At 50.0% G+C, this 14,336-nt stretch overlaps 1 protein-coding gene across 3 annotated transcripts in view; it reads left to right on the forward strand.

Annotated features, from left to right (window-relative positions):
* Positions 1-14,336, forward strand: part of TSPAN2 (tetraspanin 2) — a 67,967-nt gene that overhangs the window by 14,435 nt on the left and 39,196 nt on the right. For all 3 annotated transcript variants that reach the window (XR_007126972.1, XM_047728147.1, XM_047728148.1), the window contains exon 2: positions 6,517-6,619. Coding sequence is in view for 2 of the 3 variants with exons in the window: in XM_047728147.1 (XP_047584103.1) it covers positions 6,517-6,619 (103 nt within the window). In the remaining variant the exon portion in view is untranslated. The remainder of the gene's footprint in view (positions 1-6,516; positions 6,620-14,336) is intronic.

Consider the following 14,336-nt stretch of genomic DNA (forward strand, 5'->3'; position numbering starts at 1 on the left):
TCTCTAACTGGCACATTTCCAAACTAACCGCTGCCTCATCACATGCTGTCACATTGCTTTCCGGTCCCACCTCACCTGCTCCTGAGGTCAAGGGGAAGGCAGCAGGCTACCTCCGGGGTGGTTATATATGGATGCCCGAGGACATTAGGGTCTTGTGTTTCTTCTGAGAGGTTCCTTGATTTTGAGAAAGTGCCATGTGACTCCTTGCCTTGCTCTCACTGAATAAGAGGATGAAAATCTTGGAAGCTGGCTTTCCTCTTGGAGAAAATTAGTGTCATCTTCCAGAGCAAATGTGCTTCTGACTTTTGCTGCTAAAAGGATGGAACTCCATTACCCTTATGGTATCGTGATGCAGTTTGCAATCAGATCAAGATCGGAAATGCTCATTACCTGATTGCGTCTGGGATGGGAATTGCCACCAAGAGCAAGTATTAGCTTAAAAGCTTTTAATGAAAACTCTAGGGTTACAGTGTCATTTCCAGCTCTGTGGGACTCCATTGCAAAGAAGAGATTTGCAGATGAGGTGGGTTGTGTAGATACCTGGTGTTCCCCCTGGGGAAGCAAGAATACAAAATTGACCTTGTTCATTCTTGTGTTTAAGGGCATTGTGCGCATGCTGCTCTAATTGCTTTAGGCATTCATAAGCCCCTGCCTCTAAAAGGCACGTGTGGCTGTACCCTTGGCATCCGTGCATGAGGCACAGTGCACATCCCCACAGGCTTAAGAAAACACAGAGCTGATACTACATGGGCTAGTTTTGTTCTGTTTTTCTGTGGGAAAGTATTTTGCTGAGTCAATTCAACAGTGTATTCACACCGTGCCTTCCGAGGTGTCTGTTTCAGTGTTACCCAGGTGCAGATGTTTTTTGAAAATAGTACTTGGCAAAGGATTCCCTTGGTGGCGGGGTGGCGGGGGGTGGGCAGTCACTCCTGGCAGCCTGTCTTAGTCAAGTCAGGTTGCCATTAAAAAGCAAAACAAAACAAAAAACAGTGCCTTACACAACAGGATTGGATTTCTCACAATCCTGGAGGCTGGAAAGTCAAGATCAAGGTATCGGCCGATCAAGGTATTGGTAAAAGCTTTCTTCCTGGCGTTCAGAGGGCTGCCTTCTCACTGTGTCCTCACATGGCAGACAGAGAGACAGAGAGAGAGAGGCAGGGTTCTGGGATCTCTTACAAGAGAATCCCATCATGGGGCTGTACCCTCATGACCTTGTCTAAACCTAATCACCTCTCTCTAAAGGCCCCACCTCCAAATACCATCACAGTGGGGGCAGAGTTTCAGGAGATGAATCAGGGCGGGGGGGTGGATGACACACATTTTGTCCATAGCACAGCTTAAACGGTACCTGGGTGAAGGCCTTCCACTCTTTCCTTGAACAGATGTCCATTGGGAGCCTGCTCTGCACACAGGGGGCTAAAAGCAGTGTACACCCTGTCCCTGTCCCCATGCAGCTCAGGCCTTCATTTTTTTAAATTCCAGAAATATTTAAATAGAAATGGCTATATGAAACATGAAGGCAGGTACATACCCAGGTCAGGGTAGTGACTTTGGGCTGGTTGAGTTAGAAGGACAGGTAGGGGAAGAGAGCTTTCCCAGCTAAAGAAATAGGAGGAGCAGAAACCCCCAAGTGGGAGAAGGAACTGAAACGCACAGGCTAGAGGATCTGAGGACAACAGTCTTTATCTAGGTGAAAAGACACGCGTCATGTGAGAACTTCCCCAAGTGAAGCTTTTTACCCAGAAAGAGGGCTTTCTGAAAGGTGGGCTTAGTCATCAGAAAAGAGAGCGGCATGACTAGGGGTTGTGATCAGGGTTGGCTGGCCTTCTCTGGGTGGGGGTGGGGGCTGGGGGGAGCTAGGCAGCCTGGGGCACCCAGGACTGGCAAGTGATCCTGGCATCCTTTCATCTCAGCCCTGACCAATTTCCATCTTACTACCTTCCTAAGAACCATGTTCATGATTCATGAAATCTTTTTTTTTAATATTTTATTTATTTATTTATTTGAGAGAGAGAGAGACAGTGAGAGAGAGCATGAGCGAGGAGAAGGTCAGAGGGAGAAGCAGACTCCCCGTGGAGCTGGGAACCTGATGCAGGACTTGATCCCAGGGACTCCAGGATCATGACCTGAGCTGAAGGCAGTCGCTTAACCAACTGAGCCACCCAGGCACCTGAATCTTTTTTTTTTTTTTAAGTGAAAAAAAGAAATGTGTCCTCAAGATAGAACATTTCAGCAGCAATCCCAGGAAAGTAGAAGTAAATACAGTAAAATGAAACTGAAATCCTTTAACCAGTTCTGCTTCATGCTAAATGACCTATTTCTGACAGATAGCCATTACTTAAAGGAAACTTCTGGCCCATCCACTTTGTTTTAGATGCTTTCCGAGCAGGTCCATAGTCCTCTCTTCTGCCACTTCAGTTTTAGAACACTAAACTGTCTTCTCTAAAAACATACGCTTACAATTTGCAACCTTGTGTCCTGCAGACTCTCTGGAATATGGTTAGAAGCTGAAATCAGCTGAAGATGCTGATTGCCCCTGAAGATGCATAATATAATTGTATCTGGTGATACCGCCCCCAATTTAATGACATGGATTAATATATCACTGTTCCTTTCACTGCTGCCTTTTTCTTTTCTCTATTTTGTTTCTTCTTAAATAATGGACACACTTTTGCCCTCGGAATCCTGTTTCATCACATTCTCTGAGTTCCTAACACACTGTTGATGCTATCCATCATCTTCTCATGGGCTTGTTCTGTGATTGAATTCTCACCTGCAAAGTTAGTGTCCCTCCTGGACCATCCAGTGGGAATCAGCTTCTCCATGAGCCCCTGAGAGCTTCCTGAGAAGGAGGTGAATCTTCCTTTCCTATGAATCCTTGGCTCCTCACTCACAATAGATGCTCGGTAAATGTTTACTAAGTGACAAGCAACAAAGACCCACTCATGGTGTTGTACGAAAAACTCCATTCCTGGAAAAACAACATTTCTAGTGATGATTATTCCAAAGGCATGGGAATTGGTGCTAGTCCTGGAAGCAGGGCAGCCCTCAGTAGAGTGGATCCTTCTGGTTCTCAGTGCTCACCGCATCCACTCCCCATTGTCCCTGCTTTGTCCCCACTCTCGCCTTCCGCCATCAGACCTTTATCCCTGGCTCCTCGCTGTCTGGCATCCAAGAGCACCTATGCTCCTGATTGTTCCCGTCAGGATGAATAACTACCTTCTCCCCTCCCTCAAGGCCCTGCCATGGGCTTTCCAAGATGGTAGCAGGCTAAGAAGAAGCTGTGGGCCATGCATGGTCTGCCCCAACTTGCCTTTTCCAACCCCAGATTCCTCTCTCTGCCCAACACAGGCTGCAGGTAAGGAAGCGAAGCCTTACCCATGCTGTTCCCTCTGCCTGGTGTTTGCTCCTCCCTCCAGCCCTCTCCTGCTCAAGGACTTCAAATTCATGCTTGAAGGTGTAAGTCAAAGCAGAATGTCTTCTGCTGAACACCACTTGTCGTGCTTTGCTCTGCTTCCTGGGCAGTGTGATGTTCTTCCCCTGAGCACCGAGCTTCCTTCCTTCTATTGCATGTACCCATTTGCAGGATCAGCTCCTGTGTGAGACTGTGAGTCCTGTCTTTTGTCATTGATTCCATGAAGCCTAGCACACCCCCAACCCGGACTGCAGTTGATTCCTTGAAAGACAGGGAGGAAGGGGAAGGAGATGAGAGCAGGAGGCAAGAGAAGGAAAGGACAGCCTCTCATTCCTTACTTGTTCTAATGTAGCCTGAGGGGCCATGTTGTGGCTGAGACTAAGAAGAGAAGAAAGAACCGGAACAGAGGGGGTTGGGTCTAGAAGGGGTTAACATTTTTCGTGGGCCTGAAGGCTTCCCCGGGTCATTTTGTGAGAGGTCTCTTCTGGGCTTGGGACCCACAGAGCAATGGGACTTCATATTACTAGCCTTGCTCACTTTGCTCCTGACTGGTCTGGAACCAAGGTGAATTTTTCCAATTCAATTCCATTTCTAGGGTGAGGCCGACCAACCAAAGCCCGGTGACCAGAGTATTACAGGAGCCTTACAGGAATGGGGAGTTTGGAAGGACCAAAGGGCTACGTGGTCTCTGTTGATGTCACTTTCCAAAGCAGTGATCGTTGTTGTCACAAGCAACCTCAGGCCTGACGGGTCCTCCCCCACGTATTCCTGACACAGCCCGTGGCTGTGTGCTGGGAGGATTCCCTCCACACAGTGATGACATTCAGTTAAGCCGCAGTTTCCTTGACCCGGGAGGAAACCCGTGTGGTTTGGGCTTGGGGGTGTGGACGAGCAAGCGCAGATTTTTTCCCCTCGTTACCCCGTGGCTTGAAATTGCAACCTCTGTTTTAATTTTCCATTATGCATCAATTACATCTGTGCCAGAAGTGGACAAATGTATTCCGTCTGGGAGGATGATCCCAGACAGCAATAAATTAGAGTCTGTGTACAGACATGCCAAAAATGTGGCCGCGTGGTAGGGTGTCCCTGGGACCAGTCACCTCCTCCACAGTCTGCTTGGTGGCTGCAGGCCTTGGCGTGATGCCTCTGTCAATAGGTTCTGCTTTGTATTTGGAAACTGTCTTTCCATCAAGTCACCACAAAGGCAAGATGGGGAGGGTTGCCTGTGCGGCTTTGCTGGGCACATCTGTCCCAGGCAGCCTCGAGGAGCGTCTAGGACAGTGCCTTCCTAAGGGCATCGCTCTCTTCCCTGCACCAGAACAGCAATGACTTCAAACTGGTTTTCTCCCAAAACTAGAGCATGGCCCAAGAAAATCCTCCCCACTTTTTCTGGATTGAGCAGATAAACTACCATATAATGCATGGAGAAAACATTTTTAAATGTACGAGAGTAATTCCATGCTTCGTGTGGACAATTTAAAAGAGTGAAAAGAAAAAAGCCACCTATAATCCTACCTTCAAAGATAAATACTGTGAATGGTTTAGCATGACTTCTGTCAATATTTTTCCATGCCATGCTACCTTTTTAAAAATGCAAAAGTCTTTGAAAGCTGGTTGAGTCCAGCTCCTTTAGCTGTCCCTCACTTTATCCAATTAGTGCTTTCCTCTGAGTACTGGAAAATTTTACTTATTTCTCATGAGAGAGTTCAGCTGGTAGAGCTCTAGCCCCTTAGACTCGTCAGTGAAGTCACGCCGCTTTTCTGAAGAAGCTGGCCTGGAGGGGAGTGAAGGGAATGGCTAAGGCCTTCTCTAAGTCCAGCCAGAGAGCGCCGAAGGGCAGCACTAGCCTGGCTTGCAGCCCTGCCAATAGAGGGCCCCTGTGTACCGAGGGCTCTGGTCTGCCCCTGACTTTGATACCATTTTTCCTTATTAAACCTCTACTCGTCTGACTGCATCCTGTCTTGTTGCTGACATCTGTGTCCACTCTTCCCTGCTGGGACAGGGACAGAGACAGCGACAGTCTCTAATCTGTTCATCTGGTGACAGGCCAGGGGCCCCCACATGAACTAGACGGGTTGGCAGAACCAGGAGGCCGTCTTTCCATCTGCTTCCTTCCCTGTGTGACTTGAGTCCAGAAGGTGTCCAGCGGACGTCTGTTGATGGATCGGCCTGGTGCAGCCCGGGATGCGTGCTTGTGGCGGGAGCCTGCAGGCCAGCAGTCGTCCCAGTCCTACAACAGTAGAAAAGACCCAGCGTTGACACAGAGCCTCACAGAAGCCCTCAGAGGAAGCAGGCGATGACTCCACGGGCCACCAGCCTGCCCAGCCGGGCCTGCGCCAGCCACACGGCCTCACCGTGAGCCGCACAGCACACAGACCGTGCTTTTTCAGAAAATTATTTTTCCTTTCTCACTTTCCATGGAAACTCAAAATAGCAACCAAAAGAAAAAAAAAACCCAAAACAAAACAAAAACCGGCTGAGCTTCCTCTCTGCCAGCAAAACCATCCCCAGGCAGTGGAGTGACCGTGGAGGCCCCGGGAGCAAGGGTTCTAGATGTCTCTGGAACAGCTTTCTAACTGGCACTGCACATTCATGAGGTGTGGGTGGGTTCTGAAGGCTATGTGTTTCCCCCCAATTTAAAAGAATGGTTTTCCCCCAGGTCTGAGAGTTCATCTTGCTGTTGGTGACCCAGAGGCTGAAACACAGTCCCCTCTCTCCGTGATATTGCTGAGGAGGTCTGGGGTGCCCAGCAAAGGACAATATGTCAGGGGACAGATGCCTTCCAGGGACTGTTATTGGAATATTCTTCTTGAGATGCCTCCCCAGGCTGTGCTCTCTATGCCCAGCAACCACAGGGAAGCCCAGAAGAATAGGGACAACTCAGCTTGGAATCAGGAAACCCCAGTTCTGATATCCCGTCGGGAACCTGGGGGGCTCTGAGCATATCGTTTCTCTTCCCCCAGGAAATGTGAAGGGTGGACAAGCTGATCTCTAAAGGGACAGCCTCTTCAGCCTCAATGCTCTGTACCCCCAGCCCACTCCTGGGCTGTGCACACCCATCCCCTTCCCTTTGCTGAAAACCAGTATTGTTTCCCTTTCAGCTGGCAGGGTCGGCTGTCATTGGTTTCGGACTATGGTTTCGGTTCGGAGGTACCATGAAGGACTTCTCTTCGGAGGACAAATCCCCAGAGTATTTCTACATGGGTGAGTGACTTCAGCTTCCCTGAGGGTTAGCTGGAGCTGCCCCCAGGGGCTTAGAGCAGAACTCACCCCTGGACTTCTGGGGGAGGGGAAGTGAGGAGGCAAAACTGAGCCCTGTAGCCTCTACCTGGCTGGGGGCTGGAGGGACTGTGTAGTCATGGTGGGCGAGGGCACTGCATGCCTAGCCTGCCCCTCCCCACGTGGTTCATCGAAATCAAGAAAGACCAGTGTCAGAGGACAGACCTGCCGTGCTCTTTCAGCCGCCATCCATTTCCAAAGAATTAGAAGACTCCCTTTTGCCCACTGAGCAAAATCAGTTATGCATCAATCCATCTGGGCTGATGGGGTCCCTGCCAAGTGAGGGGTTTATTTGTGATCTTGTATTTTAAGTTGTCGATGAGGGAGACATAATTCCAAGTACAGAGACATCTCGAGGTTGGGAGGTACTCAGTCCCTCCCTAACTAGGCACTGCAGAGGGCAGGGTTCCCCTGGGAACGAGCCTCCTGCAGCACCAGCTGTGAGGAAGGGATGAGTGGTGAGGGGGGTGGCCTGTAATTCTGAGACAACGTGGTAAGTAGGGGCTGAGCATTCTCCTGGGTTTAGTCCCTCTGATCTACTTCTCGTCCTCTTCTGTGGGCTGTCCTCACTCTCCAGCCGAGTACACCCAAACTCTAGATTTCAACAAGCCTGAGACTGTTGTCACTACAGGTCATAGTCCTATGTGTCTGGCCATTCCACGGTCTGCCCCAGCTACAGGGTACATAGAGTACGGGGAGAAGCAGGATCCTGGACAGGTCATCTGCTCTCAGTGCCTAGAAGAGCAGTGTCTGCTTCCCAGGAGGGACGGAGCACCCAGGCTCACTCCAGGCTTCGTAAAGGGCAGGTTCCACAGCCGAGCCTCCTGAGGAGGGCAGCCATAGTGGCAAAGACACTTCTAGAAGGAAGTAACCACAAACCTACTGTAAGATGGGCAGCAGTAAGGACAGTCCACAGTTCACCAAAGCGTAGATGTAGTCTTTTGTAAAACACATAGTTAGGGGCGCCTGGGTGGCTCAGTGGGTTAAGCCACTGCCTTCGGCTTAGGCCCTGATCTCAGGGTCCTGGGATCAAGCCCCGAATCGGGCTCTCTGCTGAGCGGGGAGCCTGCTTCTCCCTCTCTCTCTGCCTGCCTCTCTGCCTACTTGTGATCTCTGTCAAATGAATAAATAAAATCTTTAAAAAAATTTTAAAAAAACCCACATAGTTAGTTCATATAAGTTCCCCTAAGAAAAGAAGAAATGCTGCCACTTCAACCACGACATACCATAAAATATGCATCCCAATTTTAGGGACTGTAAAATGTGAATATGTCAAATGTATATTGAAATCGGTGAAACACAGTGGAAGAAATGCGGTGATGGGGACTCTCCAGAGTTCAGAGTTCCACACAGTTATCGAGGACCCAGGTTTTTTTCCCATCTTTCCACTGGCCGTCCTCGAGATGACCTCAATTGCGTCCTGTCAGGTTTAAAAGAGCTGTGGTGGCTCCAAGTGTCATATCCTCATGCTGCCAAGTCCAAAAGAGAGAGGGAAAAAAGGCCAGTTTCACCTCACACGGCCCTCTTCAGGAATGAATACAACCTTTGTCGGAAGACCCCCGGGAGCCCTCTTCTTGCAGCCTGCTGGCCAGAGCCGCCTGTGTGCTCGTGCCTGACCTAGTCACGGCCGCCAGGAGAGCTGCTGGGACTGGCTCCTCTGACTAAAGGAGCGTCACCCTGGGCTTGGAGGGGCCCAGGTGCCCCAGAGGGCCCCTGACACTTGGACCAAGTCAGAGTTCTGTCCCAAGGAAGCAGCAGAGGAGTCTGTCATTATACTTAACACTGAAATGCTCTTTTCCACCATGTGGTTTCCAGGTAGCACACACCCCTCCGTCCAAAACTAACACACACATTCAACACATTTCTCCTTGAGGAACCCTGGGCCCTCCAAACTTCTTCAGAAGCGTTCTCCATCCCAGAGTGAGCCCCAGTGCCCCAGGACAGAGCTCAGCCTGTCCTTGTTCCCCGCCACCTTGAGGGGGACATGCAGGGACAGTCGGGGAAGGGTACCAGAAGGAACACCTCTCCCCTCATGTTGATCATGGTCCCGGGGCAGCTTTTTTTTATAGCTGTTCCCTGTGATTTCGAACTCTGTTCGGCATTGTCACACCTCAGTGCCCACAGGATGACCCACAGCAAAGGTCTGATCCCGCCGTAATGGGATTCTTGCCTCTCCAGGCATATGCAATGATAAATAGCAGACAATAATCACAACCATATGTTAAGTGCTCATGAGTGGTGCAAACAGCACCACTGAATTAAGAAGTGAGAAGGGACGCCTGGCTGGCTCCATCGGTAGAGCGCGCAACTCTTGATCTCAGGGTGGTAAGCTTAAGCCCACATTGGGTGCAGAGCCCACTTAAAATAAAAATAAAAAGATCCTGTGGGAACAGTGGTGATATGCGCCCGTGAATTTAGTAGTCATGTTTTTAAAAAGCATCAAAGATTTAGGAAGAAGCTTCTAGCAACCGCCTGGCTGGCTCAGTCAGTACAATATACTACTCTTGATCTCAGGTCATGAGTTTGAGCTCTACGTTGGGTCTAGAGCTTACATTAAAAAAAAAAAAAGTGAGAGAGAACAGTGTGGGTCAGCAAGATAACCGTCAGGGTGGATGGGTGCTTGAATGGGGCTTCAGAAGACAGTGGGGTCTCAGACGGACTGAGCTAGGGAGAGCCTTGTTTATGACTCTTGAGTTAGCGCTGGCCCGTAGAAGGCAGGCAGTGGCCCGTCATTTCTTTAGCCTGAGGAAGAGACAGCTCATCGTTCAGGATACTCTTTTAGGGGCTTCCTCCTAACCTAGCTCCTCTGACCACTTACAGCTGATCCTCAGGGTGAACATTATTTTCTCTCCCTAGTCTGAATTCACTAGTTACTTATGTCCCAACGCAATGTCAGTCCCCATAAAATGGTGGGAATCTTTTGCTCCTGCAGTTCAGGCATGAAGGGGTTCGGGGTATCAGCCTTCAGTCTGTCTTCTCCTCACGTGCTGCAGGCTCTGCACCGGAACCCAATTTATCTCCAGTTCCCCAGGTAGGACTCGCAAGACTTGCCCTCAGAAGCAGCAGTTGTGCCCTCAGGTGGTTGGGGAGGGAAGGGTCCGTCCTTCATTAGAACCAAAACGAGACACAGCATCCCTGCCCCCCCCCCCCCCCCTTAGAGGCAGACATTCTCCTTCAAGCGGTTTGGCAAAAACTAACCACCTAAAATCGAGCCACCTAGCCCCTCACGACCCCCAAGAGTGAGGTTGAAAGATGTAAATCCCTATAATGTAATTCTTCATCCTGAACTGGGAATTTGGGGCAGCAGTAAAGAAACACCATTTCTAAAAAACTACGAAGAGCTGGGTTCCCTGAAAAACAAGTAAGAAAGGCTGTCTCCCTTTCAATGAGGGTAAACACCTGACTATCTAAAAATCTCTTCATGGTGTTTTTAATCTGGGGATTTCATCAAATTTGGGTTTATGCAAACATCATTATGCATTGAAGCAGGGGCCCTTCTAGTCTTTCCCTCTTTTTTTATAGGCTCCTCCATTTAGGAAAACATATAATCTATTCACGGCTACATCAGCCACCATCTATAGTCCTGGGCTCCGGAATCACACAAAAGAGGATGAGAACGCTGTACTGGCTCCCATGTATCTTTGCGATCTATTTGAAAAGACTCACAGAGTTAACAATTTAAATTCTAATGGAAACGAGCATGTAACTAAATGCCAGCTAAGTGGTATTTGCTGTGGGTGCATCAGGGGTCATTCTAAACCAGTGAGGCAAGAATCTGATTTCGGTTTTAAAGACCAGCTGTCATCAATGAGTGGAAGACAAACAAGGACAGCGGAGGTTGTGGGGCAAAGACCGTGCCAGTCATGTCCACGGGACAGTGATCAGCAAGCCCAAGCTGGGCAGAGGACTCTGGCTGGAGTGGAACAGATTGGGGCAAGGTGGGAGGTAGGATTAGAAGAGCAAGGGAAGGAGAGGACAAACACACAGGACCCTGAATGTCAACGCTTATTCATTTGGTAAAGCAACAGAGGGATAATTCAGGGTTTGGGGGAGGGATGATCGGGCCTGCATTTTTAAAGAGATTATTCTGGCAGCAGTGGAATGAGAGGGGAGACAGGAAAGAACATGCTAGGTGACTCAGACAGAAGGGCATCACCGTGGTGCTTGTCAACAGTAGGGACTGTGAAGAAAGACAAGAAACTTTATTAAACATTATTATTAAACAGTATTAAAGTCAGGGACAGAAGGAATCAAAACGATCAAAGATATCAGCGAGAGAAGAGTCAAGTCTAGCAGGAATCATTCACGAGCCTCAGTGGGAACCTGATTTGCGGAAGGAAGGGCTCCCACTCAGAGGGGGTACGGTGTGTGGACGTGGGGAGCAGCCTCTGTCCGCCTTGTCCCACACGGTGCTGACCAGCAGTTTCACACGTGTCGATTTGGGTCCAAGGTAAGAAAACCTTTTTCATGCTTTTGTAAGCCCACGAAGCTAAGCAGACTCCCACAGGTAAGCGTGAACTTTCCCCTACGTTGGTATTTAACCACTAACTGGCAAAAATCAGAATGGAGTGTTTGTCAATTCAGGAGATTCCTGGGTTCAGTAGGAGGGGGACCCGTTCCGTGCGGACATTCGTATTCGCTAATCTAAACCGAAGCAATATGAGCGGTCCATGATGCAAGAAATGTCATATCTTTATGGACATATCTGTCAGAACTTTTTTAGTTGCAAGTCACAGAAAGTTGACGCAGGCTGTCTTGAGCACAACAGAAATTTCTTGACTCGCCAAACCGAAAAGTCCAAGATTTGTGCAAGTGATGGGGTCAGAGTCCCACCTGTACCCATGTCTTCCCTCTGCTTCCCTTAAGGGAAGGGCAGTTTTCCTCAAGACGTGACAACATGGCCGCTCCCAGCCCCAGGTGCCAGCTCCCTAGTAACCCTGGCAACGGAGGCCCCTCCTGTTTTCATTCCAGCAGCTCTGACTAAAATCCCGAGCATCAGTCTTGCTAGCAGTCTCGGGTCCAGGGCTTGCTGGATGGGATGGGCTTGCGATCCCACACCAGTCATTGGGATGGGCTTGCTGGCCAAAGTCTGGGCTTCACCTTTGCCTTAAAGGTCAAAGTCCACAGGGACTGAGCAAAGGAGGTTGGTTTCTGTCACAGAGATGATGAGGAAGTGAATGCTGGCTGGGGAAAACAGTCCATACGGCAGGGCCTGAGTCCTTCTAGTGTGTTCTTGGTGGCCTGGGGCATGGATGTGGGTTCGCCCACCCTTAGCTCTTCTTCCTCAGCCACACCTCCCCTCCCCAGGTCTGCCCTTGAGTGGCTGGTGGTGAAGATGCTCGTGGTCAGCGCTCAAAGTTCGGGGAAACGTGTTATCAGGAATCTTAGCACCAGTGGAATAAGGAAACAGCACAGGGGAGAAGAAACGGGAGGTTGGCAGTCAGTGGTGGTTTTCCAGCTCTTTGTGGCGGGGCTCAGCCCACAACCCAGGTCTGCTGACGCCTCGGCCTGTGCTTGTTCTCTTTACCTGGACAGTGACAACAATAAACAGTCCCGGGAAGTCAGAGACCTCCTCTCCACTCAGGTGTTTCTTAGACTATAACTGGAGCCATATACATGTTTGCAGAAATCAGTACTTCTTTCTTCAATAAATAATTATCCAAATAGGAAAGATACCTGCTCTCTGGCAATAAAACAAGAAGACAAATACACCAGGACACCATTTATAGACTTACAGAGCACACGGTGTGAGGTAATAGGACTTTAAAAAAGAAGCAGGCACAGGTTTTGGAAAATCTCACTTCATGTCATAGGGTGGTGGTCACTAAGCTGGGTGTTTTCTTTTCAGAATTAGTGCCAGAGCAATCAGCCCATGAAACTCTTATCACCCCTTTGTTAAAGAGTGTTGGTGAACAGGCAGGGGCACTTTCCAGTGGTTTTTAAAGAAAGAGCCTCACAGCCAAGAGGCCCATCTCTGAGAGCGACCTCAGGAACACATAGGGCCTAGCTCCCTGTTTCTGGGCAGATGACTTCCAGGCTTTGTAGGAGAACTTTTTCTCTGTCCTTGGTGGGGAGGATGCTTTTCTGTCTGGGATCCTTGCTTCTTCCTTGTGATGGAGAGAGGTTCCCTTCCTGTGATGAAGATCTACCCTGACGTCACAGCTGGGGACAGTGTGGAGAGATCCAGACTGGAGCCCTGAGCCCTGAGGGCTTCCCCCTGCCGCCCCTTCTCAAGGTCCTCTGAGTCCAGGCCAAGGTGTGGAGGTTGGGGCAGGATATCCGTGTCCCTGGAGTGCTAACGTGGAGAACAGAGAGCCTTAAAGAGAGGAACTGCTGGGATAACTTGGGGTTTCCTGCCCTCTTTCCACTGTGGTCTCTCTCCACAAACCCCAGGGGGACGCTCCCCTGCCCCCTGGCTTGCAAACTCCACTAACCTGCCCCTCAGAACTCCTGTTACAGTCCCTCTCCATGGCGGCCTCCTAGAGGGACAGACAGCGCAGGGGGCCCTTTCCAGGAGTGCTGAGCAGGGCACTGGCCTCCCGGGCCTCAGAAGCCTGGATGGGGCACTCATGCTGGGGCACATGAAGTCGTGTTTGTGAGCCAAGGACGTTGGCAGGTTTTTTCCACAGAGGGGCGGGCTGCCCACACGGACAGCAGCCCTTTGGCTCTCCAGGGTCCCAGGCTGACCCGTAGCTTTCTCCCCCTGTTGAATTCAGAGTCAGGGAGCCTGGTTTCGATTGTGTGTAACATTATGTGTAGAGGAAAGGGTTCCAGGGCTGAACGCTGAGGAGCTGGCTTGCTTTTTTCAAAACTCCAACTCACTCCGATCATATTTTGTTATTTCTTGGTTTTCAGCTGTCCCCGAGAGTCATGGTGTCTTCAGAAGAGAGGTGCTGTAGCTTACCTGGTTGAGACAGTTTCTCCAAAGCGTTTTTACAAGTGAGATTATTATTTCCATATCGTAGATAACAATACCCGAAGGTCAGCTGACAGGCCTGGATTTCTGGCTCCCAGCCCTGTATTTTCAGAGGAAGACCCAGACATCATCCCTTAGAGACTCTGCAGGCCCTCACCCTCCTGACATTTATAAATTGCAAAGTGAACAGCTTCTAGCTGAGAGTCCCCCTTGTCCTGGATTCCCACTGGAATTGCACCAGCGGGGTCAGAACATGAACTTTACAGCAGACTCCCTAGCTTGGTTCCAGGTTTGCCCCTCATGAGCTGGGCAGTCCCTCTGGCAAACGCCTTCCATTCTCTGTGTCCCAGATTCCCCAGCTGTGCGATGTGACAACTAATAAGCCACAGACCCCATCGCGCCAGGTGAGGCAGGAGAAGAGCACACTTACAAGCAGGACCTGTTGTGTGGGCTTTATTATTTTTATGTAGGGAGGTTACTGTGTTCCTCGGTAGAGGGAGGAGGCATGACTCCACGTGAGGATACGGGGAGGAAAGACCAGGGAGTGAGTGGTTTAGAGGCCATGCAGTCAGAAGGAGAGAAGGGTTGATGGTGTGGGGGCCGGTTCCTGGCCCAGTGCCCGTCGGGTGCACAGTGTGGCTGCTGCACAGAGAAGGCTGAGGTGCCAGGAAGTGGCAGTTGTCACCCCAGGGCTGAATGACTCCATGACTTATCCGTGTTCAGCTC

The sequence above is a fragment of the Lutra lutra genome, chromosome 4 (assembly GCF_902655055.1).
Source record: "Lutra lutra chromosome 4, mLutLut1.2, whole genome shotgun sequence".
NCBI classification, from domain to species: domain Eukaryota; kingdom Metazoa; phylum Chordata; class Mammalia; order Carnivora; family Mustelidae; genus Lutra; species Lutra lutra.